A 27,144-nucleotide genomic window follows, 5' to 3' on the forward strand; every position below is an offset into this window, starting at 1 on the left:
TCCGCCGTAGTGGGAGGGGGAGAGTTTCGCTTTGAATATGCAAAGACACCAGCCGTCTCTGACTCTCTTCATGTGCACGTTTGAATAGTTTACGATTATTTGTATCCATCAGCGTCTCAAAACAAACTAACCTCCACGAGCCGGTGCTTTTATCGTAGCGTGACTTCAGCGTGTTACGTGATTCAAAGCCGATGCGCGGATCTACGCGGACAGACACGCTGTGTAGTGTCACATAAGTGGGTAGTAAAAACCAGCGGATCCCTGCCAGTAAACGGTAAAGTTTGATATGAGTGCTTTTGAGTATAGTGATGTGTTTTAGTCAAATATTTTATTAGATCATACATGTGATTTTATGTTTTGCGTGTTTGGTTAATATTCAGGGTTGGAACACCTTACACACAGTATATCAGTGGCGGTCCTGCATTAAATGCAGAATTATTGCATTCAGAATTACGGAAAAAACGATCATATTGTTAAATATATACGTATTTATATAATGCACATTTCTGCTTTTCTATTACAATTCAGTATTTTTAATTCGTATGCGTTTGACATGTCTGGTGCATATGCAGTATTATTAACCAATTAATATGTGTTACTTTAAAAATAAAGAGTTTGATTATTTGTTATGGCTGCTCTGCTTACTGTTTACCAAGAGAGGGGCAGGTTGTGTGTGTGTGTGTGTGTGTGTGTGTGTGTGTGTGTGTGTGTGTGTGTGTGTGTGTTTGTTTGGACTCACATAAACGTGTTGTTAGGGGGATGGGACGTTCACATTGACTCAGTTAATTCGGATTTAACATAGTGAGGACTGAGAGAAGCGGAGTGAGAACACGAATGAGAAATACTGAATATGAAACATATTTTTTTATATGGACATTGTCAGTTCATTTATACAATTCATTTGAACTAAACGCATTTTGTTATTTAATGTAAAAGTGATATTTAGCATAAGTAAAGGGAAAAAAATCCTTTTAGTAAAATTGCAATTTGCATTGTAACATTATTGTAATGACATGTTGACATAACGCAAAACAAAAATGGTCTTCATGATCTTTTTAATGTTACTTCATTTTAGTATGCATTGCAATCAAATGTTTATTTTCTTATTTTTTATGTTGTGGTTCAAATGTGACCTGGACATATTCTTGACATGTTTTGTGATATTCGTCAAGGTTGACCAGCCTCCATCCGAACTGCAGCATCCTTCACGAGTTTCAAAAAACAGCTCAAAACATACCTGTTCCGCATTTATTTTACTAACAAATGTCTGTCTGTCAAAAAAATATGTATATATATCTTGTTCATTCTCTCCTTTGCTTACTCCAGCTTTATTCCTCCTAGTAGCATGGCCTTTTAAACTAACGGTACTGTTCAGCGTGTTGACAAAATGTTTATATGCTCTCCTACTTTGGATAAAAGTGTCCGCCAAATGAATAAATGTATAAATGTCGTCAAGGTTGACTTTATTTTATGACCGTAACCCAGCTGTTTAAATACAACAGTAACGGTTTATTTACAGCGGGCTGTGGTTTACAGGGTCGTGCTTTGCCAGACACAAAACTAAATAAGTTAACCAGTTCACCAATTTATGTAATTTGTTTATCTGCGACTTCTGATACTGAAGTATCAATGACTTCAGATGATCATCCGACAGTATTTTCAAAAGCTTCCTGTGTATTTTAATGTGTCTCTTTTATGTTGTTACAGGTTTCGAGTATCCGTTGTTGCAGAGCTCCGTCCCAGACCACCCTGACCAAACAGAGTTGTCATTTATCACCAATGTATAAATGCTCCAGGATGTATGCGACTGTTGATGGTCCAGATCAAAGCGTGCACTGACCCAAAAACGCAGGTCAACAGGCAGGTATCCATGAGGACCGTCTGAGAAACAGGACAGAGATGGAAGCAGTGAATCGTGCCGGTATACCTTACACACTATGGGTGTGGCAGATCCCCGCGTAGAGAATAAACCCTTGTGTTTGTGTGCAAGTCTTTAATCTCGCCCCATTGTGTATCGCCATTCAACAATGGGGCATATCCTGGATTTACCCTCACCTGGTGCAACTATTTTTCATCTGCTGATGGTCCTGTCTCTCTTCACGACCGGCATGTGCATCCACATGGACTCGGTCGGCAGTCACAGCATGTTCACCTGTGAGTCCATTGACCTTCGGATGTGCCAAGATCTTCCCTACAATACCACCTTCATGCCGAACCTTCTGAACCATTACGACCAGCAGACCGCCGCTTTAGCCATGGAGGTGAGAGAGGCTTTATTTCTGCCATATATTGCAGGGATTGGTGGCCAGGAAGCAGGGTTGCTATGGAGCTTGTTGTCGTGGTTGCTACTTTGATGATATTGAATAATTTAGAATAAAGTAGTGAAAATGATTTATTGAGTAAATAAGAGTAACTGAATTGTAGAGTCTGTTTTTGGTGTAGTCTGTGTTTCTGTTGTTTTGATGGTCTGTGACTGTAAACTGGTTGGACGGCACACACAACCACACTTACTAGTGTGCAATTTGATCTCTGTGTGTTATCTAATCTAATCTGCGTCAGTGGTGTCCGGCGAGCTACCCTTCATCTGTATTCTGTAGGTCACGATGATGCCTTTAAGGCAATAGTTTTCGCTCTCTATTGAAGTGTGTCTATTATTTGTGAATGTTTATGCATTTTAGGATGCATATTTTTCTGGTAATTGAATACAACCTCATTTTAAAAGGGATTTCCGTGAAAATCTTCCAAATTTGTTAATGAATACATTGTTTTGACAGCTTATACTTCGACTCGATACTTGCTTTCTCTTTTTCCTTGTGTTGACATCTGTGTCAGTCAGTGTTCGCTTGCTCAGGAGTTTCTCAGAGTTGAATGGCTGCCGCAGCTATTTTGATGAATCACGATCCATATGAAATGTAATGAGATCCTTCATTTTGCCTGCAGGATTTTTTCTGTAATGGATCTGGAAAGCATCACTGGGGAAAAAATGGGTGTTCTTATGCCAGCAGCGACATTGTAGATATTGTCTACTAGCTTTATGAAACCAAAGAATAAACTTGCTGAATGCTTATGAAGTAATTGTAATCAATTATTTTAATAAATATAATTTTACTTTCAATAAATTTAGTCGACTTCTTTTAGATATAGAATGTCTGAAGATATAGGACAATATAAGATATGCAAAGTGACCCACATTTTTTTTTTTTTTTTGCACATGGAGCCAATTTGAGAGCCCCATATCTTTAACGTTGTACCCTGTAGGGCCTTTAAAATGTGGACACCAAAAGACAAGTTTACGTAGAACCAAAATCTAAAAGGAAATGAAGATATCTTTAATACTTATTGAGTTGTAGGCATGCAAATTTGGAAAAAGAACACGAAAAATGCTTTTTCTCACTTTTTGGACCACCACCATTGACAAGTAATGCAACAAAGATTGCTCAAGTCAACAGATTTTGTTAATAGACCTATCAATCTCTGTGTAAAAATAAATGAATAATGCCTCCATCTTGTTAAAGTCATTTTTCAAACCCTGTAATTTGGCTCCAAATGTTAGGTGTAAAATGTTGTATTTCCACAAAATAGCTCAGCAGATAGGCTATTCATACATGGCATTAAAATGTTGGCTTTTCTCATTTCACAGAAAAATAATTTAGTTTTATCCAAAATTTACTCTCTTTTTATTCATTTTGTTTTAATAAGATTGTGCCACGCACATTTATTCCATCTGTCTCTGAAATCCGTCCAAGTAACGTCAAACTTTCCCACATATCTTGTGAAAGCCTCCGTGTCGTCTCAGGAATGCAGTGTTTGTTGATTGGCATTTTATTTCATGTGCTGAATGCACCTAATGGTTTTCCATAAAGCCGACGGCCCGATAATCTCTCTCAATGGCCGGATTGATGTGAAGCGTAGACTAATGCGCTTGCTTCCATTGTTACAGTCAATTAACCCCGAGTGAAGAACAGAAGCGTTTATCCCTGTTCTCTGCAGTCTCAACACAGCAGAAAGCGTCAGATGCCTCACGTGACCCCGTGAGATGTTTGGTGATCCATCTGTCGGGGGTGTCGAGTGTCCCCTGTGGATGTGTATTACATCACCCCGAGATGCCCTGCTAGTGAAACATCACCAGAGACCCTTTCACCACCTCTCTATTTACCCCGCTAGCACCTCTGTGATGTTGTGGGGGGGCTTATAGATGGGGTTTTTAAGCCTTACTGGTGTTAAAACTGTAAAGCCATATTTAAAAAACGAATTTAATGCAACTTTGGAGGGGAGATGGGAAGGATCAGGATAACCACAGAGAAAAATCCCATGTATGTCGGGCTGAAGCTTTGTAAATAAAGTTGCATGATTCGCGCTTATCGTGATATCCGAACTCAATGCGTTCCAGTCAATCACACGTCATGCAAGAGTGCGTTTACATGCACAAAATAAATGGGTATCTATCAAAAATCAGCTTATAAAATAAACCCGTTTTCTCGTGTTTACATGCATATCAATAAACCGGCTACGCTGAAAACCGCGTTTACATGGAAATTTGAGACGTGTCAGGTTTCTCGCGTGCAGTGACGTCATCATCGATAGTCTGTCTAGCAATTAAAAATGCTGCGGGAAATCGTTCAGAAGCTGTATTTTTATATCTCTTCTCATGGTCGCAGTACCTGCAAATGCAACTATAGTTTTTCATTTTGCCGTTTCTACACCAACTGCATGATTCGAGAGCGGACTTTTATGCGTTATTTTACTGGTACTTCCGTTTGGGACTTTTACTATTTTGGCGTCAGGCATGCGCACATAAACAAAACCGAGAGAAAACCGCTAAAGGCTTTTACATGCAGCGCGAAATCTGGGTCCTCTGCCGAGTGGTTTTTGCTTACGCCGTATGACCTTTTCCCGATAAAAGAAAAATGTTTTACGCGTTTACATGACCTTACACATTAGCAGCTTAGTAAGCATAATCGACTTTGCATCTCCAAAAGGAGTTTGGTATTAAAAGATTTGAAAGGAAGAAGACTTCGAAGACTACGACATGTGTGAACATACCTAAGAGTTTTTTTAACGATTGGCTAAATGTAGTTTAATGTGTGCTAATCTAATTGGAAGAATCTTGGATGATTTCAAATCACACGTCTCGCTGCCCCGAGTTTACAGGTCCGAGGTCCAATTTCGAGCACAATTTCAGACTTAATTTTCAAGCAATCTGGGATCCTAGTTTTCTGATATGCACCATATATTAGTGCTAATTCTAGGGCTGTCAAACGATTAATCGCATCCAGAATAAAAGTTTGTGTCTGTGTACTGTGCATATTTATTTTATAAACACATACACGTACATGTATACATATTTAGGAAATATTTACATGTATTTATTTAAATTGTATATAATATAATATATATTTAAATGTATATAATTAAGTTTATTAATTTTTTATTTTTTATTAAATATATGTATGTATGTGTTTGTTTTTATAAATACAAAAATGAATATCCACAGTATATATTATAAACACAAACTTTTATTCTGGATGCGATTAATCACGATTATTAAATCCTAAAATATTGCTGGAGATTTTTTTTCAAAGCTTGTTTGATCATAGATGTTCTTTTAAAAGGCATTTTAACTTCTGAAATAACAAAAATCTTGAACACTTGGGCCAGCGAGTTTAGACACCCAGCCAATGAGCAAATGAACCAGAACATAATGTGAGTCCTGTTGTGATGTTTAGAAAGAACCTCTTTCCACTCTTTGCTGGTAATATTTATCACTGTCTGTTTAACGTTTTTGGCAAATGAAGCTGGATGCCATTCACGACATAAAAGTTACTATATTTTGTTACCACTGTTGAAAGATAATGCATAAATAAACGCATAAAGCGTAACATTCTTCATAAGGTTAAAGCATTCGTCTCCATTTTGCTATTTTTGAATACGTCCCGTGTGAACGGATGCTAATTCTTACAGCTTGAAGCGAGTGAAATGAATTCAGCCTGAGGTAATTGTAATGTTGTGTAGTCTTGTTTATACGAGACCTCCTGTCGTTTGTACACAACTGCTCTTTAGCGGTGGACTCAAATCTCTCTTTCACCGTCTCCTTTTCTCTCACGTTCATTCGCCCTCCTTAACCGGGTAGAGGTGTCACCATGGTAACGAACCTTAATTGAACGTCTCAAAAGCACAAGCTTTAGTGTTCCCAGGAGGTGGTCTTTCCCGCTGACCTCTGACCCCTGAGGATGAAGTGTCGTCAAAAGCCCTCCTTCTCAGAAGGGCCACTTTGCGCATCGGGGTTACCATGGTAAAGCGTGGTAAAACGCGCTAGACGTGGCCAGGACAGTGTAACGACTGATCTCGATTCAAGGACGGTTGAATGACAGGAGACGAGTGTGGGAGCGAGATGTCCTTTCTTTCTGCCGTTTTTCCTCCAGAGCTCAGATTAAGGAAATAACTTTACATTTGGCCAGTTTTCCCATTCAGGACAGGCGAGTCTTTCACGACGGTGCCGCCCGGAGCCAATCGCGGTCTGCAGAAGGAGTTTATCTTTGTTGTTGTTCTAGTGGGAGACAGGATGTGTTTTATTCTCTGTGTGTCCCCCGCACGCCGATTTTATTCACCCTGTTGAGGGCGAGCAGCGTGTTGCCGTGTCACTCACGCGGACCGTTCGCTTCTGGTTTCGAATCGCTCAATCAGCGTCTATTTGTGAGAAAACCGTCCCCACAAAAAGCTTTGAATGCAGCCAAAATGTAACATTTCATAAACAGAAATTAAAGGATTACATTTTTAATCACAACTGCAACATTTTGGTCTGTGGTGTGTTAGTCATTTTTAATTGTAGAGAAACGTAAAAAAATCAAATACTCAAAGGTAAGATTATAACAATAATGTTTTATAATTCGAGCTGTCGGGCTCGGTCTTGCAGGAAATTTGTACTTGTCATTTGACTTCAACAAATGTAAAGACAAGAATCTCCTAATTTTCTTTTTCAAACACAGATGGCGAAAGCGAGACAAACGTTATGGCTTGCAGCCAAGTAAATAGTTTGTACGCTGATGACGTCAGAAACGTCTGTGGTTGCCAGGTCGTATGCTGTTGCTAAGGAGTTCCTAGGCTGTCCAATTTTTAGGGTGTTCTGGGTGGTTTCTAAGCCATTGCTGGCTGGTTGCTACTGTGTTCTTGTTGGTTGTTTACTGCATAGATATAAATAACTAGATGTCGCATTCAGGCGCTCAAGGCACCTAGACGTGTCCGCCATCTTGGAAGGGTCCACTGACATCACTCACAGTTGACTAGAATGCCCCAACACTGCGCTGCGCAGCCATAGCTGTGAAAACCACAGGGATTTAAATTCCTGGAAAATGGGATAACCTTTCATTGTTGTCGTTTGTTAGTGTAGAAGATATAATGTTTGAGTTTACACAACAATAAATATGTTTTCATAATCACACACACAGTCAGCTTGATTTTGAGTGTTAACGGACCGGCTCACACCGTTCCAATATGGCGGGCCCAAAGAAACAGATGCTAATGCGGCATCTAGTTATTTATATCTATGGTTTACTGGCCCAAAAAGCACACCCTCAAGTCACTATGATATTCTGGACTATAGTTACAGTTATAGTTATAGTTCTGGTCCCTGTTAAACTATGGATTTTTATCATGTTCCATAAGATTGATGTACCAAATATTTAGGGCAAATCTGTAAATATTAGAAATGCATCAAAGAGCTATTAAGATATGTATCGTAGAGCTACGGCAATATATTTTTAATATTTTTTTTGTTAAAATTCGGTTTTATTTTTCAGTGATAGATCTATTCAGTTCTTTTTTATTAGTTTGCATAAAAATGGTTGAATGAAACCTTGCATTGCGTCAATTCTTTAACAAAATAACAAATGTTACTAAAGTGTAAACAATAGTAATAGTAATAGTGATGTTTGCCTCGAACGAATAATAAATAACATGTAAATGTAATTGTATTTAACTGAAATTTCAAAGGTTTTCTCAGCTCTATTAATAAAGCTTTATTTACAGTATATAGCATCTTTTATTTGCAGTGTTTGCAAAATGCTTTACTGAAAACAAATGTGCATGTAATGTACATACAGTATGACTTATCTTTATTTACTGACAATAACCTGTCCTGTACGGCGGGAATAGTGGATCTGTTGTGATGTCATGCCAGTGTAGTACTGATAGTTTCTGACAGTATTTTGGGCTGGAGGGAAGAGTCTCTTACACAAGAACTCTATGAATCACTTACGGTTTGTTCTGATATCATATCTGAAGACTAGAATGTTATGGAGACCTGGGGGTGGGCAAGAAACCATCAGGAGCCGTCTAGCAACCACATCATAACATCCTACAAACACATGATACCAAGCCTAGACTCAATTGTTGTGAAGGCATGTTCTCTTATTTCACACAATGGCATTGGTTAAATAAATGTAAGATCTGTCATTTGAACTGGCTGCTTTTGCTGTAATTACATTACAAATGAGAGCTTATGGTCGAGTAGATACGTCAGTCATTCAGAAATAATCAAAAGTCTTGCGTAGCACGCACACGCCCCGTGGGGAAAACATTATGATGTACGAACCCTTTGACTTTCTAATCCTGAGAGAACGCGGCTCAGTTTTTTTTCCATAAAGCGACTCTTTGCAGAGTTGGCAAACTGGATTTTCCACGTGCAGGAGTCACGTTTGCTTTAGATAATCCACCTGCTGGATGTGAAGGGGGTGTTTCCTGCTCAGATTCGATTTCATTCTTCATCCGTGTCTCACACTTCCAGTAAAAGCTGTGCAGGCCAGACACCTTCAGTCGGCCACTATGGTACCATACCGAAGTTTAGGGAATATCACCCAACCATAACAATTCTGACTCTTGTTGTTCAAAACCTGTATGGTTTTATTTCTTCTGTGGAACACAAACGAAGATATTTTGAAAAATGTCTTTTTGTGGTTTTGTTTCATACAATAGAAATGAATGAGGGTGTTCTAATTACCGACATCCTTCAAAATATCTTCTTTTGTGTTTTGCAGAAAAATATTGAAAATATTCATGTTATGTTTCTCACCAGGAGTTCTCCAGTAGCCCAAGAAGCATCGCGAGCACGCATTCGTCCACTAAAACACTCGCCGGCTTTCAACGGTAACCCCTATTCATCGATTCTTTAAATGAATCACGGGTTGGACAAAAGAGAAACAGGCAGAAACTTAATCCGTCCATTGCAGTGTTAGAGGAGTGGCTCTTGGCGACTATGAGAGACAAATGTGTTCTTTTGCATGGTTGCCAGACCCCCCCCTCCTGCATCTCTTACACCGTCTGAGCTTTCTGGCACATCAGCGCAGCATTCACATCAACCCCACAATGTTTTAATTACCCATTACAGTCTTAGACATGGAGATTAGACTTCATAATATGTATGAAGGGAATGCGTGCGAGCGATCTTAATTACACCTTCAAGAGCCCGCTGACAAGGGTTGGGTATCGTTTGAATTTTAGCGATTCCGATTCTGCTTATAGATTTCTGTTCTTATCGATTCCCAGTTTCGATTCCACAGTTGAAGTAAAACTATGGCGTTTATTCAGACCCAAAATTCGCGCGTTCTGTTCTATGCGCGTGAAGTTTTCATGCGAGTTTTGGGTCGGAATAAACGCCATATAAAACATTTAGATATCAACCTGTATGGTCATTTAGCCTGATTATTGACTGGTTTGAAAAAATATATATATATAATTATGAGCACGTTTTGTGTACTATATATACGCGTAGTAGCCATGTTTTGTATGATTTATTACAATTTATTACACTGCTCGTTGGAATGCTTGACTCTGATTGATTGGCCAGTCGCGACATTCGCAAGTTTGTTATTCCCAGATGAAAACCTCTCAAAACTAATAACACACGGTAACCAGATGCAGGAAATCATTTTGACCATTTTTTTGACAAATTTAATATAAATATGTCTTTTAATAACATATATGACATTATATTTACAAAGGATTAAACCAAATTGCCTGTTCGTGACATTTGAACGTCGTTTCTTGTATTGTATTTCTTTACAGCATGAAAGGTGAAATACTGTATGCACCTTCTATAAAACTAGTGTAAAATATTACCTGTTCTTTTAAAATGATCTTATATTATTACACGGCTGACGGCTCGTTGGAATGCTTGAGTCTGATTGGCCAGTTGCGACATTTGCTGGTTCGTTATTCCCAGATTACAACCTCTCAAAATTAATAACACACGGTAACCCGGATGCAGCAAATCATTTTGACAGGTTTTTTTTGACAAATGAAATATGTCTTTTAATACCATATATGACATTATATTTACAAATGATTAAACCAAATTGCCTGTTCGTGACATTTGAATGGCTTTTCCTCGCGGAAGGTCTGCATTCGGTAAAAATTAGTTTATAAAATATTTCAAATTCACATTTCATGTCCAGTTTTTTTCTCATGTGCCAAGTAGCCGTGTAATAAGTGGGATAATGTACAAGCAGCCGGCTGTTATCGCGAAATAAGGCCCTTCAGTATGATACCTTATTTCTGCGATAACAACCGGCTGCCTGTACATTATCCCTTACTTATCTGTTACTACAAGTTATGTTTTTAAAAATATACAGTACATTATATTTTATATGCATTGTAAAGATGGTTAGGTGTAGGGTACATTGCCTGAGCATAAAACAAATAAGACATCATGTTTTGCGCAATTATATCTTCATGAAAATTATGAACTATCAACTACGACTTTTGCCTCAATAAACTCCTAATTACTGCTTATAAAGTAGTTTTTATGTTTAGGTATTGGGTGGGATTAAGGGATGTAGAAGGCAATGCAGAATAAGGCATTAATATGTGCTTTATACATACTAATATACAACCAATATGCATGATAATAATCAAGTAGTTAATGAATTTGTGTAACCGAATTTTTTTATCATAAAGGAAAAAATATGATTACTTACTTACTATAATACATTCAGACACAGTGAATTATTTATTGTTATATATATTTTTTTAGATAAAATCAGGATGGGTTTCTTTTAAATAAAGCACATACAACCATGATGTAATTGTATTTTTCAAAGATACGTTCAATTGAGATAATATGTCTGTATTATTTGTGCATCGCAGTATTGACAATATCTGACCATTTTTGTTTGTCTTTATTATGTTAAGGTCACAAATTATAATGCAACAAAAAATCTTAACGGCCTTCAAAATATCTAGCATTTTCTACTTTCCATAATTAATCTTGTGGGTAATATCTAAGAATAATTTTAATATTTATCATTTAGTCTGTATAATATATATTTAATATTTATGAATATATTTAAGACCAGACTATAATTTGTTCAGTGTGCCCCTACAGCACATGTGGGCAATAACTTGAGAGTAGAGACCCACAGGAGATTGTTAGAGGAGAAATCATGTCTGGCACTGAGGTCTGCAAGGTCGAGACCCACCGGAGTAATAGAGAGAGAGAGAGAGAGAGAGAGAGAGAGGGATCCTAATGCTCTTCCCACTGGTGTAATTTGTGGTGACTGTAATGCTTAGCCTGCGTTTCTAAGTGCACACTCTTGACAACACACGCTATGTGAGCGCTAACATGCACATATGCATGCGTGTTGAAATACTGAGCGATTTTTGCGTGTGAAAAGCTTGTCAGTAAATGAAGAGGTGTATTGAGCAAGTGCTTTCTTATGGTGGAACACTTGATGTTAGTACTGGGTTTTTATATATTTTGTTATTATATATATTACATAAATATATCAATAATATAATTGATATCAAAGGTTTAAATAAAATTATATTCATATTCATGGATGTAGTATTTAGGCAATTTAGGCCCGGTTTCACAGACACGGCTTGGCTTAAGCCAAGTTGAATTAAAATATTTTTGTCGCTTTTATAAAATACCTTAGAAGTATAGAGAGACAAAACAATGACACTGATATAATTTAAGATATTTCTGGGCACGTTATATTTAGTTAAGACAGGTCTTACATTCATTCAAGCCTTAAGCCTTGTCTGTGAAACCGGGCCTTAATGTCTAAAGAAAAAGTGAATGCATTCAAATAATCAACATTTATAATTATATAGATCAGTAGAGAAATCTATTTATTATAGACTATTGCCCTATTGAAAGTGAAAATCTCTTTCTAGAGCTCCACCATGTGTCATATAATGAAGCTGACTTTATTCATAATAAAGTAGTGTGTCGTCTCAGTTTGATGGATGAGTGACACTCTTGTGATGTGTTTTTTTCTCTTCAGAATCCATTAAGCCTCGGGATCGTCGCTCTGTATTTGGCAGCGTTATATTTTTGTCAGCGCGCTTTACCTCCTGCTCACAGAATAAAAGCTTGTGATCTCCCTTCTTTCTTCAGAGCAAAGCAGGGAAAATGGCATTTCACGCTCCGACAACGAGAAGATTTATGTCGCTCTAGTGGCGTCTCTATTGGCCCGATTGATGCAGAATCTGTGCTGGGTTGTGTCGTTTCGATGGAGAGGGTGTGTGGTTATAAACAAAGAATTATATTCTTCAAAATCTGCATCATTTACATGACCACACGCTGACCTAAACCTGTATCATAAAACATAAATATAGTTCTATATATACATTTGAAAAAATCAGTAATTGCTGTTTTTAATACAGCATGAGTCATGTGCAACATTTTTATGGTGTTTTTGTTGTTTTTACCGCTCAATACATTCTGAACTTTGAAGAGAACTAACAGAGAAAAAATATCTCTGTTCTACAAACGAAAGAAATGTCTGAGTTTGAAACGACATAAAATGAGGAAGTGATTTTTGGAGGATCTTCTCCTTCAGGGCAGAGCCAGCGGTGTTTGATCTCTCAGGGCGCTGATGACAACGCTTGTTAAACGAAACCTTCTTGTTCTTGACTTCTTGCTTCAAGCTCTTTCTGAAACAACAAAGGATGCTGTCCATTTTTTGAAGTTGTCGTGAACTGCAGCACAGCTAGGCTTGTGTGTCATGTATTATGTCTTTTGTTTTCATCTGCATGTGGAACATTTTTTACTGTAAGATATCCCACTGCGACACGTCTGATCCAACACTATTCGTAACTATTTTCATGTTATAGTGAATTGTTGGCTATTTCATATGAATTTGTACTCATCTGTATGAATACATTAGTACATTGTCATTCGTATGAATTCATATGACCAGTTTAAATATTTGTCTTACATTTCTGGACAATTTACTTTCGCCCCAGTGACGTTTGTGTGTTTAGAGGCAGAGCTTCAGGATTGCTTTTTTTAATAATCGTACGTAGGGGTGTCACAGTATACCGATATTGTCATTAACGGTGATATTAAACCCGCGATTATCAATATTGTTTTAGTTTTGTACATATAATATCGTAAATGATTTAACACCTGTTTAAAATGTAAACACAGTCTCACACCAAAACTTAACTATTCTACGATTTTGGCTAACTCGTTGGTTCCATTTTGATTCATTTGAGTAAAATGTGTTTTCTTTACAAAGAAAGTGGCAAGATGAAAACCACTATTTTCTGTTTCAAAGTGTCACATAGCATCTTTAGGTTCTAGTAACATAAAAAATTCAAATCCAGATTTTGATTTTAAAAGATTTATTATAAAAACTGATCATTGTTCCCCCAAAATGCAATAAATCCATAACATTTTTTTTCCAAAAAGCAATAAATCCATTGAATCAATATAAAGGTTATTTTTCATATTGAAACTGTTGAAAATACACAACAAAGATATGTGTGACAGCCTCTGAACTCAATACAATCCTAATCTTACATACAGGCACTGGACTAAAAATACATTCAATCAGTCATCGCTCCAAAAATGAATTCAACGGGTCATCTTTTTAATGCTATAATTAGTTTTTAATGCTATAAATTAGAGGAGACATCTTCTTAATCTCCTCACGTAAATGATTAAGATTTTGATGGTTTACGTTTCTTCCCCACCGCAGAAACCAGCACAGGTTCATCAATGCCGTCAAAATCATTCATTTTTTGTTTGTTTGTTGAACACAAAGTACAAAGTAGATCAGGGAAACTTTTTTTTTATTTTATTTTTTTAGATCAGGGAAACTAGGAGCCGACAGTATTCAGAGCGCCGCCATTACTGTTTACAGTGCGTGGAATGCTGTGCTGTGATTGGTTGAGCGGATACATCGCATTCTGCAGAGAAGTGACACTGGCGTATATTGCGGTTTGGGGAAAAAAGGGAGAAAACATGACAGAATAACACGGCTGTTTCAAAATTTTGCGTAAAATTAAAAAGTGACTTTTCAATACCGACCCGATACAATACTGATTTTGGCGGAAACTATTTTTTTTTTAATGGCGTTTATCGCGTTTTGGAACCAAACTCTTCAAATTCTCATTCCACCTTACGCTCGTATTTTGAGTTTGATTTATTGAAAAGCACTAAATAAAAGAAGATAACAAGATCAAATAAGAAGAATTTGATTGATAGCATTATTTATATATTTTAAAAAACAATTAATAAAAAAACATCTGTAGAAATAGTGCATATTATTAATAGAAAAGTTCCTTATTTATTTTTTAAAGCTGTTTCAAAGCTTATGCACTGCATTGCGTCATCTTGAACGCAGTTTTTCAAGTGCACAAGATACCATTATTGTAAAATACCTGACCATGATAACCGTGTAGTGATATCGTGACAGCTCTAAGTGCTTTTTTGTACGAAAAACATCGTAAAAGTTCATACGAAATCACCACTTAATAAAAAAGGTGCTTTATCCTGTAAGGTCATAAGATGACTTCTTCAGTACATGTGAACGTGTTACAGTAGAGCAGGGGGTTATGGGGAGGATATTCAAAATCAGTAAAGCATTTGCTTCGGTCCCTGCATGTCAGCTCAATTCTGTTTGTATTCATGTAGCTCAATTACTGAGACGTATGCACTTTCCATACGGGAGGCCAATATAAGCCGCTCATGTTTCCTGTCACTTTAACTTACCCGCTCCAGTATTACAGTAAATATTTTATAGGCTTCTTAAAATATTGATCGAGCTTTTATTAACGCCTCATTTGCATCTTGTGAATTCTGAGACGTCGTTTCAGGTTTAAGGTTTGCCGCAGCGCCGTGCGGTTTTCCCAGCAGTGAACTGGCGTCTTTGTCTTGGTGGGAAACTTTAATGTATGCAAATCATCTGTAAATATTGTGCTACTTAGGGATTAAGTTTAGCGTGAAGAAATTCCTCGAGTGTCAATCTTTTCCAGGAACGCAGCAGTCACAAAAGGCCGGACCCCAGCAGGAAGTGCATGTGTATTGGCCGGCCCCAGGTGGAAACTCATTGTCTGTTCTTCCAAAGATTTGAATTTAAATTCTCGGCTCTGCAGCTGCTCGCTCTCCCAGCATGCACTGGGGCCCTGCAGGGCACAAAAAGTGTACTTGGAGCTGCCAAACTGGCCTGTAATCCTGCAGGACGGGCATCGGGTTACTGTGCCCAGACAACTTGCTCATCTTTCTTTTGGCACCTTACAGTTTTGGGAGGCGGCTCAGTGTTTTTCTACTGAATCTGTAGTTCATAGTCTAAAGTTTGTGTTCAAATCTATTTATTTTCAGTTGTTCTTTCAATCAATTCTTATTTATTGTTTTTTATTAACTGTGGTTTAACTGGATGTCCTCTTAAAGATCTGCAAGCTTTTTGTTTTTCTATGTATTTTCTGAGTATTAATAAACATGTTCCCTAATATGCTGTATTCTGCTTTTTTATTCCAAATAATTTTGTCCAAGAAATACCTTAAAAGTGTAGCGTTTTGTCCATTTGGTACCATCCAACTCATATTTTGATGGTTTGTTTGAACCTAAAGGGGGCGTTAAAAACAAAAATTGTATAAATATGCCCACCCGGACATCACTTTTGGCCACTTTATGTTTGCTGTTCTTTTTTTCTTCTGTAAATTGCTTTTGTGTATGCAGTGTGCTATATAAATAAACTTGCCTCGACTTGTCTACAAAACAAATGATCATGTAGAGTTCATTCTTTAGATCAACCCATTTCATTTTAAGAGTGGAATGTGATTGTGTTTAAGGGGATGCGGTTACTGAAGTGCTTGGTGATGATAAAACATAAAAAACATGTTTTCCTTTAGAAATACTACCATACCATAGCACACGTCTGTCAAAATCCTATTAAACGCACAGTTTTAACAATTGCCAGAGGTCCATTGGTGTCCTTTTTTATCTGCCAAATACACTCTGTGGGTTTTATGAGATCTTTCAGGAAGTCTTTTGCGTTTGGCATTAACAGTTTTTTTTTTTTAATCGACAGCCCTTCCACCCCATGGTTAACCTGCAGTGTTCTCCGGACCTCAGGCCCTTTCTGTGCGCTCTTTACGCCCCGGTGTGTATGGAGTACGGCCGTGTGTCTCTGCCCTGCCGTGGCCTCTGCATCCGTGCCAAAAGAGACTGTCAAAAGCTCATGGACATGTTTGATGTCACCTGGCCGGAGGAGATGGAGTGCAGCAGGTAATGACAAAAAAAATGTAGATCATTTTTAAGACCGATGTTGGCGAGAGCGTGAAGCTATAATAAATGTAGCTTTGTATATTTTAATTATTTTTGACGAAGACGGATGGATTAAATGTTCCTTTATTTGTAATTTATTTTGGAGACGAATGAATAACTGTAAATCATGCAATGCAACAGGTTAGGTAAAGAAAAAATAGAAATAGACTTATGACTAAAATGGTTGGTAACCAAACACAGATGTTTAATTGAAAAGATAAAAACAACTTCTTTGAAGACAGAAAAAATGTGTTCACAATTCATTCCAGCCTGAAACAAGTCGTATCAAGTTAATGTTTGAACTCGTAGGAGTAAAACTAGTTTTTTTTATTTTTAAAACAGGAGATATTCGAAAGGGTTGGTGATACATGTGGCTGAAATAATAGTTTTTAAACCGATATAATATTTTGCATTTACATTTATGCATTTGGCAGACCCCATCGAACCCATGACGTTGGCGTTGCTAGCGCCATGTTCTAACCACTGAGCAACAGGAAAGCTTTTGAGGCTTAGATTGTACACACCGCCATAAGCGAACTAAAAAGAGACTTATTTTGTTTTAAATTAAAAAAAATGCTAAGCAAGCATTATTATTATAAGTATTATGAAATATAATGATATTTATATTTATCACTTGTTTAACTGCTGTTTGCATTACATTTTTAAAGCTGCAAAAAACTTTAGCCTCTCTATCGCCATCTCTGTTTGAAACATAAAAGTGAAGGTTACTTTATGGACTTATCTTTACGTGCTTTAAAGTCAAATCGTGTCGGATTGACATTACATACAAAATCATCCCAGACATCTCAAATTCGAAATCATTATTATGAACTTATCGTTGTGAATTGTGGTTATACATTTTTCTTTATTTTAAACCAAAAAAGTAATGGAGAGCAACTTAAAACGAATATTTCCGCTGTTGTAATGTGCAATTTGTTTGTCTTCAGGTTTCCAGACTGTGACGAGTCGTACCCTCGCGTCGAGGACCTGCTCGCAGATGATGACCCCACCGACCAATCGCCCATGTCCGTTCAGCGCGACTACGGTTTCTGGTGTCCCCGCGAACTGAAAGTCGAACCCGAGCTGGGCTACAAATTCCTAGGCGTGCGCGACTGCTCCCCTCCCTGCCCCAACATGTACTTCCGTCGCGAGGACCTCGCCTTCGCCCGCTACTTCATCGGTGTGGTGTCCATCGTTTGCCTCTCCGCCACGCTCTTCACCTTTCTCACCTTCCTCATCGACGTCACACGCTTCCGCTACCCGGAGCGGCCCATCATCTTTTACGCCGTCTGCTACATGATGGTGTCGCTGGTCTTCTTCCTGGGCTTCCTGCTGGAGGACCGCGTGGCGTGTAACGCCGCCAACTCCGCTCAGTACAAAACCTCCACCGTCACCCAAGGCTCACATAACAAGGTCTGCACGCTGCTCTTCATGGTTCTCTACTTCTTCACCATGGCGGGCAGCGTGTGGTGGGTCATCCTGACCATCACCTGGTTCCTGGCCGCCGTGCCCAAATGGGGCAGCGAAGCCATCGAGAAGAAGGCCCTGCTCTTTCACGCCAGCGCGTGGGGAATACCCGGCTTGCTGACCGTAATCCTGCTGGCTATGAATAAAATCGAAGGCGATAACATAAGCGGCGTGTGTTTTGTTGGGCTGTACGACGTTCACGCTCTTCGCTGGTTCGTGCTGGCGCCGTTGTGTCTGGACGTTCTGGTGGGAGTGTCGCTGCTGTTGGTCGGGATCGTGGCGTTAAACAGGGTCCGAATGGAGATTCCTCTGGAGAAGGAGAACCAGGACAAGCTGATGAAGTTCATGATCCGTATCGGCGTGTTTTCAGTGTTGTATCTGGTTCCTCTGCTGACCGTGGTGGGGTGTTACCTGTACGAACAGACCTACCGTTCAGATTGGGAGGTGACGTGGGTGCAGGAGCACTGTCAAGAATATCACATCCCCTGCCCCTATCAGGTAAAACTTTTGATAAACATCCATGGCCACTATTGGTGTTTGTTTGTGATGATGTGCGACCGAATTTATCCTTCAAATTTATTTCTTTTAAAGCAAAACTATGTAACATTGGTTAACGTTTCCCCCATGTGGTTGATAAGCGCAATTGCCTGTTACCAGTGTCGTAAATACTGTCGCTGAATAAGCTTCCCTGTGGGCAGCGCAGTACACGTGAATTTGTTGACTAATCTAATGGCAATTGTTGTTAGCACATAGCGTGCTAGCTACATAGCACATTTGCATTCAACCAAAACACAACGCATGGACGTGAATGTGTTTAGTAATCTCCGAAAATGTGTACTTTTCTTTAGCTATATTTTCGGAAGTTACTAAACACACTTGCGACCATGCGTTTTGTTTCGTTTTGTGTAATAGCATGGTAGCTTACCTAGCAGGGTAACTACAGATACTGATAACATTATCCTACTCAACTGCTCAACAATTATGTGGATTACGTGCATGAAGGAATCTGCAACTTTTGACCATAAAACATTTATTATGGTTTGGAAGTCATCGTTTACAAGCATTACACACATTCATGATGAGGCACGACATGCTAGCTATCAAAATGGGCAACATTACCTTATCTCTCGGCTACCTTTCGGTTATAAATTGTGAGCCAGTAATGTTAATTGCACCAACGAACTACCTGAGCACAGCCTATTAACAAATAAGCTCAAAATTACAGGACAGTAAGAAAAAATGTATACATAAGACTTATAAACCCAGTAGCAGGACGGCCAGGTCTCCAACCGTTTTGCAACCTGTTGCCTCTTTCAGCTCGCGCCACCGAGTGTAAGCCCATCCGATATGTATGTCTCTGTCTTTCTTTTCTACGCTCCCTCCGACAAAACTCTTTGGTTTCTCTAAAATATGTGACGTACTTTATCCCGTAATGCAGGTCGCACACTCTTCCGCAGGCAGGGGATGGGTGAGGCTATGTATACCGACCCGAACACCAAGTTAAAAGTGTGGTTTTAGCCACTAGCAGGCTGCTCAGGTAGCAGCGGCAGTAGCATTCGTCCGGATAAGAGTTGTTCTACCGCTGAAATAATTTTGGGGACATTATTTTAAGGTCGAAAAACTACATAGTGTTGCTTTAACTCTTTCCCCGCGTTACGCATCTTCTGAAAATGTACAGCATCTACAGATACAAAAACAGTGAATGCTTTATTAATGTTTTCATCATCATTTTGTCATTGATGGAAATACAATTTTGCATTTTAATGCTTTTTGTTAAAAATGTTGCTTTTAGAAGACACCTATCCACATTTTGTGACTTTGTCATGAATTGCATCTTTTTTATTTTAAAATGATCCCTCAGGTCCACTTGTAATGTTTTACATCATACATTTTTACATTAAAAAAAAACATTTTTAGAAACATTTTAAACATGACAAATATTTTAGAAACATTTAGAAACATATTTTAAACATTAATTATGTGGAGAATTTAGCGGCATCTAGCGGTGAGGTTGCGAATTGCTCCCCCAATACACATTCAAGACTAGAAAGGAAACGCCCAGTGTTGTGATTGGCTGACACTTTTGCATTTTTAACCCCTGCTGTGATGTATAATATGGTTGATTTTGCTTCAAATTGTATAAATAGTACATCATATAATATTTAAGACGAAAAGCAAAAATGTAGCAATCTTTCTGAAAAGTGTGCATCCGACATTTTTATAGTAAAGTGACCACTTTCTTACATGTCAAAATACAACGGAAATTCTTCCAAAATTTCATCATTGCTCGCCATTTTAAAGCATGTCTCACGTCCCTGCAATGATTGTGAAAATCTGCCCGTGCACCTGGTCACATTAAGTTTGATTTGACTGAATGAGCGCAGACGATGACCCACATCTGTCAAAGATCTTCTTTTGTGTTTGCGAGCGAATGAACAGTGACATCCAATCTAACACTGTGATGCACGAGACATTTCTGTTCCACACAATAATAAATGGATCCGAGCGTCACATGACACTGTTACCCCCCCGCTCCACCTCCAACATTGACCTCTCTTCAGCATCTCCTGCACTTCCCTCCATCATCCTCCACTTCAGCTCTCTAATGTAGGTGTTATTCCAGGAATATGCGGGGCACGGAGTTTTGTATGATACATACATAGTCAATCACTTGATCTCTTCTCTTGCACTTCTTGGTTTTCTTTTATTACTGGGCTTGTTAGTTCATGCACGGCTGGCTGTTCTCTGGTCAGTGCCTGTAGCGTTTTGAGAACAATAAGAGAGACGAGCTGTTTGATGCTGGATGTCACAGATCTCCTCCTGACTGTGATTTAAGGTGCTAAAGCCTGTCATTACGTCAGCCGCAATAACAAACACCACACACACACGCTCATAAAAGCACAGCGCAGTATCACAGGTCTGCACGAGGGACACGGCTGTACCTCACTCTGTGATTTGCAATTGAAGGAAATGAAGCGTTTAAAGGGACCGTCCACCCAGAAATAAAAATGGTATGTATTTATTCATCCTCATGTTGTTCAAAACCTGTATATTCAGTGGAACACAAAAGAACATATTTTGAGAAATGTCTCAGTGGTTTTGTGTCCATTCTTCAAAATATCTTTTTTTGTGTCCTTCAGAAGAAAGTCACATACAGGTTTAAAATGACATGAGGGTGGATATGAATCATTCAGAATGAACGCTGCCTTCACGTCCTTCTGGAAAATGACTACTTATACGTTATAATTACAAATAAAGATCAGCAATTTTTTTCTTTTTTTCTTGTTACATTACTGCTCTTGCCAGACTAGCCTATAAAAGACTAAATTTGTTGTTGTTTTCTTTATTTGCTTTTTTACTTTATGTAAATTAGTTTTTACTTTCAATCCATGTGTGACTCTCTATCGCCATCACTGTTTGAAACACGACATTGCAGGTTACTTTACGTAGTTACAGTATTTATAACGTGGGCTAAACTCTTAGATGACGTCAAACTACTTCTTTTTATAAGCTTGCTTAACTTCGATTATTGTGATACGGCAAGTAGTAGAACACAATTTTTAAATGCATTTACTCAATAACTGAAAAAAAGAGCGTTATCGATTGAGGCTTTAAATAAATACGTGTTTTTATTTAGGAAAGAGAAAATGGGGGAGAAGATACGGTAGCGCTGATTACAAAAACGCGTTCTGAAAGACAAGCTGAAGTGTTTATTTGTTTTGTCAATGCTTGTGGATTTATTTTCTAATTCCACCCACACGTCATCATGAATGCATGCTTGCATTTTACATTTACATTTATGCATTTGGCAGACGCTTTTATCCAGAGCGACTTACAGTGCATTTAGTCTATACATGTCTTTTTTTATCAGTGTGTGTTCCCTGGGATCAAACCCACAACCTTGCGTTGTTAGCACAATGCTCTACCAACTGAGCTAATGCAAAATGCATTCAAGAATGAATAAAATCATGCAGGATCCTGCTCTGAATATCGTGGCATGCGCATGTTTTCTGAGCGTCAGGTGGTTGGACCAGAGAGGAAGAGAAGGAGAAGAGCTCATTGTGAAGTCTTGTGCTCATAGAAGAAAGCGCGATTGTCCGGGAGCGCTGAGCTGTGCGGTCTGAAGGAGCGAACGCATCCACACTCGTGCACATTTAAATACACTGAGCCTGTAAGCCATGTGCACGACAGACAGAAATCAAAAAGAGATATTACATATACAGAATGAATATGGACATAAACACTGCAGAGTTTTGACAGGTGTTGACATCTCTGTTAGTAAAGCACTGTTGTGTTGTTTTGCTATGTGTCTCAATAGCTTTAAAACCACACATACCTGACCCAAATACATTATTACTTATTATTAGACCGCAGGGTTGAAGAAGAAACCGCAGCGGAGAGAGACGCGAAAGTTGAAAAGTTGTCAATTAGTTTTTTTTTGTTTGCGCCACACCTCAGACAAACGGTCTGACAGAGAGCGTCACGGTCACATTAACAACTCGCTTTTCCAGTTTCATTCCAGCTACACAAATTTAATATAAATTGGTTGTCCTGAATGTTTTCTGCGAGTAAATTCTTATTAGATTCTTGTCAGGTCGCGACTAAGCGCTCTGAAGACGGGCACCCAACCTGATCTGGTGTGGATTCAGACCTATTTTATGAGGTGGCCGATTTCAGAAAAATTAATATCGAATCAATACAAAAATATACAAACAAAAAAGCAGTAATGAAGCCCCACCCTGAAACCCTTACACTGGGTTCACACCAAATGCAAATTAAGCGTTTTATGCAAGTAAATTGCATACAAAGTCAATGCAAAGACGTGTATAGACGCGAACTCATGGCAGGCGGTGCGAATGACGCAAATCGGGCGTTGGAAATATTTGTCAGATCGCGTCACTCACGCGAAAATAACAAACTTTTCCCGTGAGTAATAAAGAGCGTGGAACGCCATTGTTCGCGTTTGGTGTGAACCCAGCCTTACACTGGGTTTACACGGTGTACACTGGGTTACACTAAGCGTTTTGCGCGAGTAAATTACATACAAAGTCAATGCAAAGACGTGTATAGACGCAAACTCGCGGCAGGCGGTGCGAATTAAGAATATCGTGCGGCGAGATTTCCGCGAACACGCGTTGATCTCGTCTTCCGCAAAGGTTGGAAATATTTGTCAGATCGCGTCACTCACACGAAAATAACAAACTTTTCCCACGAGTAATAAAACGTGGAACGCGTTTGATGTGAATCCAGCATTAGGGGCGATTCACATTTTGCGTCTTTTGCGCGCGCAAGTTCGTCACGTGGCAAATAGGGAGCGCACATTTTTCTAGGCGCGTTGGCGCCGCATCGAGTCACATCCCGCATCGCGTTTTCCGCACGGTTTTAGACGCAAAATGTGAATCGCCCCATGACCAGTCACTTGTGCAAAAGCAAAAAATCTACGAATGAGATTCACACGAATAAAATAGTTCCATGAGAATGTTTTTAGCATATTTATCCACATGTCTTATAAATCAGGTAAAAACATTCAGGATAGATTGAATCGGGTGTTGGTATCCTGGATATCCGCGAGTCCTATAATGAATGCAGTGAAAGCGTGGAGAAGCTGAGAGCCCGAGGGCCAGAAGGAGTGATCAGTGATCCGTGCGGTGAGAGACAGGCTCTTACAAGACTCATAATCACTCCGCTCTCTTCATACTCTCTCTCTCTCTCTCTCTCTTTTTGTGTGTGTAGGTGGAAGAAACCAGTAGGCCTGACCTCGTCCTCTTTCTGATGAAGTACCTCATGTTACTGGTGGTTGGCATCCCATCGGTGTTCTGGGTGGGCAGTAAGAAGACCTGTTTCGAGTGGGCCGGCTTCTTCCACGGCCGGAGACGTAAAGAGTGAGTTACCTTCTTTATTATGCTCAAAGTGTGTCCATTAAACCATGAAATGTTATACTTTGTAAGCGTGCGTTACAGGAGTACTTCACTTTCAAATTAAAATTTAATAATAATTCACAGTCTGTGTGTTTATTTCTTCTGTCCAAAGCAATTATGAGGTAAGCTTTCCAGAGTTCTTCTCCATATAATGCACTTAAACCAAATTTCAGTTTCATCGCAGTTTCAAAAGGCTCTACACCAGGGGTTTTCAAACTGGGGTCCTGGGGCCCCCAGAAGGTTGCATGGGGTCCCCCAGAAATTTTCTAGGAAAAAAGATAAAGCATAAAACGATAAAAATCCACAGTGTTTATGGATAGTTTCCAGAATTGTTTATATTTGAATCTTTCTAGTGAGTTTTTCTCAATATAGTTTCTTTTTTCGGACTCGAAGTGAAATTGTTGCCAACTATTAAGGTTTAGAAACAAGTTGTTGTCTTTATAAAATCCTATTAACTATTTATCTAACAAATTTTAAACGCTTCTTTACACAGAAAAAAATATAGATTGATATATATTTTAGAAAAGGGGGTCCCTCACAAAAGGTTAATCATATTTGATAATAAGGGTGTTATCTAGCGAAGCGATTGGCCCACGAAAACAAAAAAAGATCTATTTTAAACATAAATATATGGCTTTGCACACTAAAAAGTGATGGGTTATTTAACGACGTCTTTAGTACTTTTCTGGACCTTGACAACAACTATAACCATGATGTGTATGAGGAGTCCTGGAAATCTCTCGGATGTCACCTAAATATCTTTATTTGTGCTCCGAAGGTCTTAAAACATGTTGAACGTCATGTGGATAAGTGGAAAACGACACGATTTTGATGAATTATTTAAGAATCGGCTGAAAACACATCTCTTCCGTCAACACCTGACCGATTAGTATTTCATTTCTACCCTTTCTATAAAAAAAACAAAAAAAACTCTGCTTAGTTTGTAGGCTATATGAGACTATTTTTTACTGCACTTATGCATTTTGTTGTCCTTAAGTTGTTCCATTTGCAAGTCGCTTTGGATAAAAGCGTCTGCTTAATGACTAAATGTAAATGTTAAAGTGATGGTTTTGGAGATACAATGACAATATTCACACTAAAAACATTTAGATTTCATAAAAACCACCACCTCTCATTCAGAATGATCCCATTTCTACATCTTAATTCTTCAGTTCTTCTTGTCTTCTGCACATCCAGCAGCGGTGCGGTGAACGAGAGCCGTCAGGTCCTTCAGGAACCCGACTTTGCTCAATCTCTGCTGCTGCGCGACCCCAACACGCCCATCATCCGAAAGTCCCGCGGCACCTCCACCCAGGGCACGTCCACCCACGCCTCCTCCACCCATCTGGCCACGCTGGACGACGTGAGGAGTAAAGCCAGCAGCGTCCACAGCAAGATGAGCAGCTATCACGGCAGTCTGCACCGCTCCAGAGACGACAGGTGGGCGCGCTATATTTCTGAGAACTACTCGATAATTGCGCGTGTCCAGACCCGTTTCAAACGAACCTGCTGGTTTTCTCTCTGAACGCAGGCACAACCCCTCCAGCCACAGAGGCGCGGAGGAACGCCCGCTTTATGGCAGCACGCCGCGACTCAACGAGCAGCTGACCCGTCACGAGAGCCTCCATCGACTCGACGGCCAATCACGACACGGCAGCACGCGGGACTTGAGCAACGCTCCGCCCACTGACATCCCGCACGCATCCAGCGCAAACCGCGTGGCGGAGGAGGATGGAGCTACAGCCTAGCTACGAGAAGGAAGGCTGATGGTTCAGCTGTTGTCTTACGCGATGGCCCGACAGCTTTGGCGGAGGCTTAATGCATGCGTGTTGACCAGAGCCGTCGTGAGGATTTGGTCCATTAGCGTGGCACACTAAGTGTACTTGAGTAACGAGATCTGTTTTCTTTGATACTGGGAAGTTCAGAGAGATTGTCGGGCATGTAAGGTGATACGGTGCCTCCAGCCGCGTCACGCCGAAGACCTTCAAGCACGACACGGAAAGTCACTAAACATTCCTGTTGCATCCATCACTCAAGTTCACAACATTTGAAGACTGATGACTCATTAAATATCCGATTTCACATGCCTGAAAGTCATGATGGGTAATGGAGTCTTGGCAGCCTCTGGCGAGCTATGCTTCATTCCGACAAAGACTTTGGTCAAATGTTGACTCATCAGAAGTACTTTATAAAGTCCGTTTGGAGGTGTGGCTTTCAGAAACGCCTCGCGGAGACCTGATGTGCTTTGTCCAGCCGTCTCCGTGATGGCGGCCGACCTCATCAGATCATCGGGTTTATATTCCACCTGCATTAAACACAGTTAAAGGGACAGTTGACCTGGAAATGGAAATTCTTTCATCATTTATTCACCCTCACGTCATTCCAAGCCTGTGTGACTTTCTCTCTTCTGCAGAACATAAAAGAAGATATTTTGAAGAATGTCGGGTGCCAAACAACATTGACCCCCATTGTATGAACACAAAACCACTGAAACATTTCTCAAAATATCATGAATCATATACAGGTTTTAAACAAGGATGAGGGTGAACGTTTATTTTTGGGTGAACTTTCCCATCCTGTTGTTGACTGTTTATCGTGTGTACAGAAGTCTTACGCAGGATTCTTCGTGAACGGTGCTTTTGTCTGATGTCATTCTACAGTTTGCTTTGGGCTAATGCCGTATTTTTGCATCCAAAGCTTGTGAAAACACTTTGAAATGCACAAAATGTGTCTCAACGCTTAAGGCATCATTCGTGAAACACAAGCAAGGCTCATTTCTGTTCAATGCGTTTCCGGTGCCTTGAATGCAACAGTTTACATAATGCTTCATTGAACTATTTACACAGTTTCGCGCCACTTGTGTTCGTCTACATTTATCTAACAGAAAATGTGTTTGTAAATAAATACATGCAAATAATCATCTTTTCGTTTACTTTTAAGGAGATTTCAGTGGTACTCGGTGCCTGAATGTGTGACTTTTGTGATGCTTTTGAATAGCTGTTACTGCTTCTGCTGTACCATTTGCCTTTGCTCTCTCTAGCACACTTGATCTTCATGTTGAATTCATCTAGTGAACTTACTAGAATGCCGTTTTCATGTGAGAAACAACAGAGCACTTTAACCGTGGCTATCTGTCGAACCTGTAAAGACATTATATACAGTTTTATCATCATGCCCAATTTCAATAAAACTTTTGTATAAAACAGA

At 39.3% G+C, this 27,144-nt stretch overlaps 1 protein-coding gene across 4 annotated transcripts; it reads left to right on the top strand.

Annotated features, from left to right (window-relative positions):
• On the top strand, positions 1 to 27,139 carry fzd3b (frizzled class receptor 3b). Of its 4 annotated transcripts, none has more exons than XR_008963734.1 (7): positions 1 to 274; positions 1,708 to 2,261; positions 16,317 to 16,513; positions 17,500 to 18,517; positions 23,753 to 23,901; positions 25,110 to 25,377; positions 25,469 to 25,581. XR_008963734.1 is itself a non-coding variant. In XM_057344684.1 (7 exons), the coding sequence occupies exons 2-7, from the start codon at positions 2,028 to 2,030 to the stop codon at positions 25,683 to 25,685; spliced, it is 2,055 nt and encodes a 684-aa protein (XP_057200667.1). In that variant the 5' UTR covers positions 3 to 274; positions 1,708 to 2,027; the 3' UTR covers positions 25,686 to 27,139. The 4 variants fall into 4 exon arrangements, 3 of the variants coding, with proteins under 3 accessions (XP_057200667.1, XP_057200665.1, XP_057200666.1); XM_057344684.1 differs by having other exon boundaries at positions 3 to 274; positions 25,138 to 25,377; positions 25,469 to 27,139; XM_057344682.1 differs by having other exon boundaries at positions 4 to 274; positions 25,135 to 25,377; positions 25,469 to 27,139.
• The last annotated feature ends 5 nt before the right edge of the window (positions 27,140 to 27,144 follow it).

This window comes from Triplophysa rosa, linkage group LG10, assembly GCF_024868665.1.
Source record: "Triplophysa rosa linkage group LG10, Trosa_1v2, whole genome shotgun sequence".
NCBI classification, from domain to species: Eukaryota; Metazoa; Chordata; class Actinopteri; order Cypriniformes; family Nemacheilidae; genus Triplophysa; species Triplophysa rosa.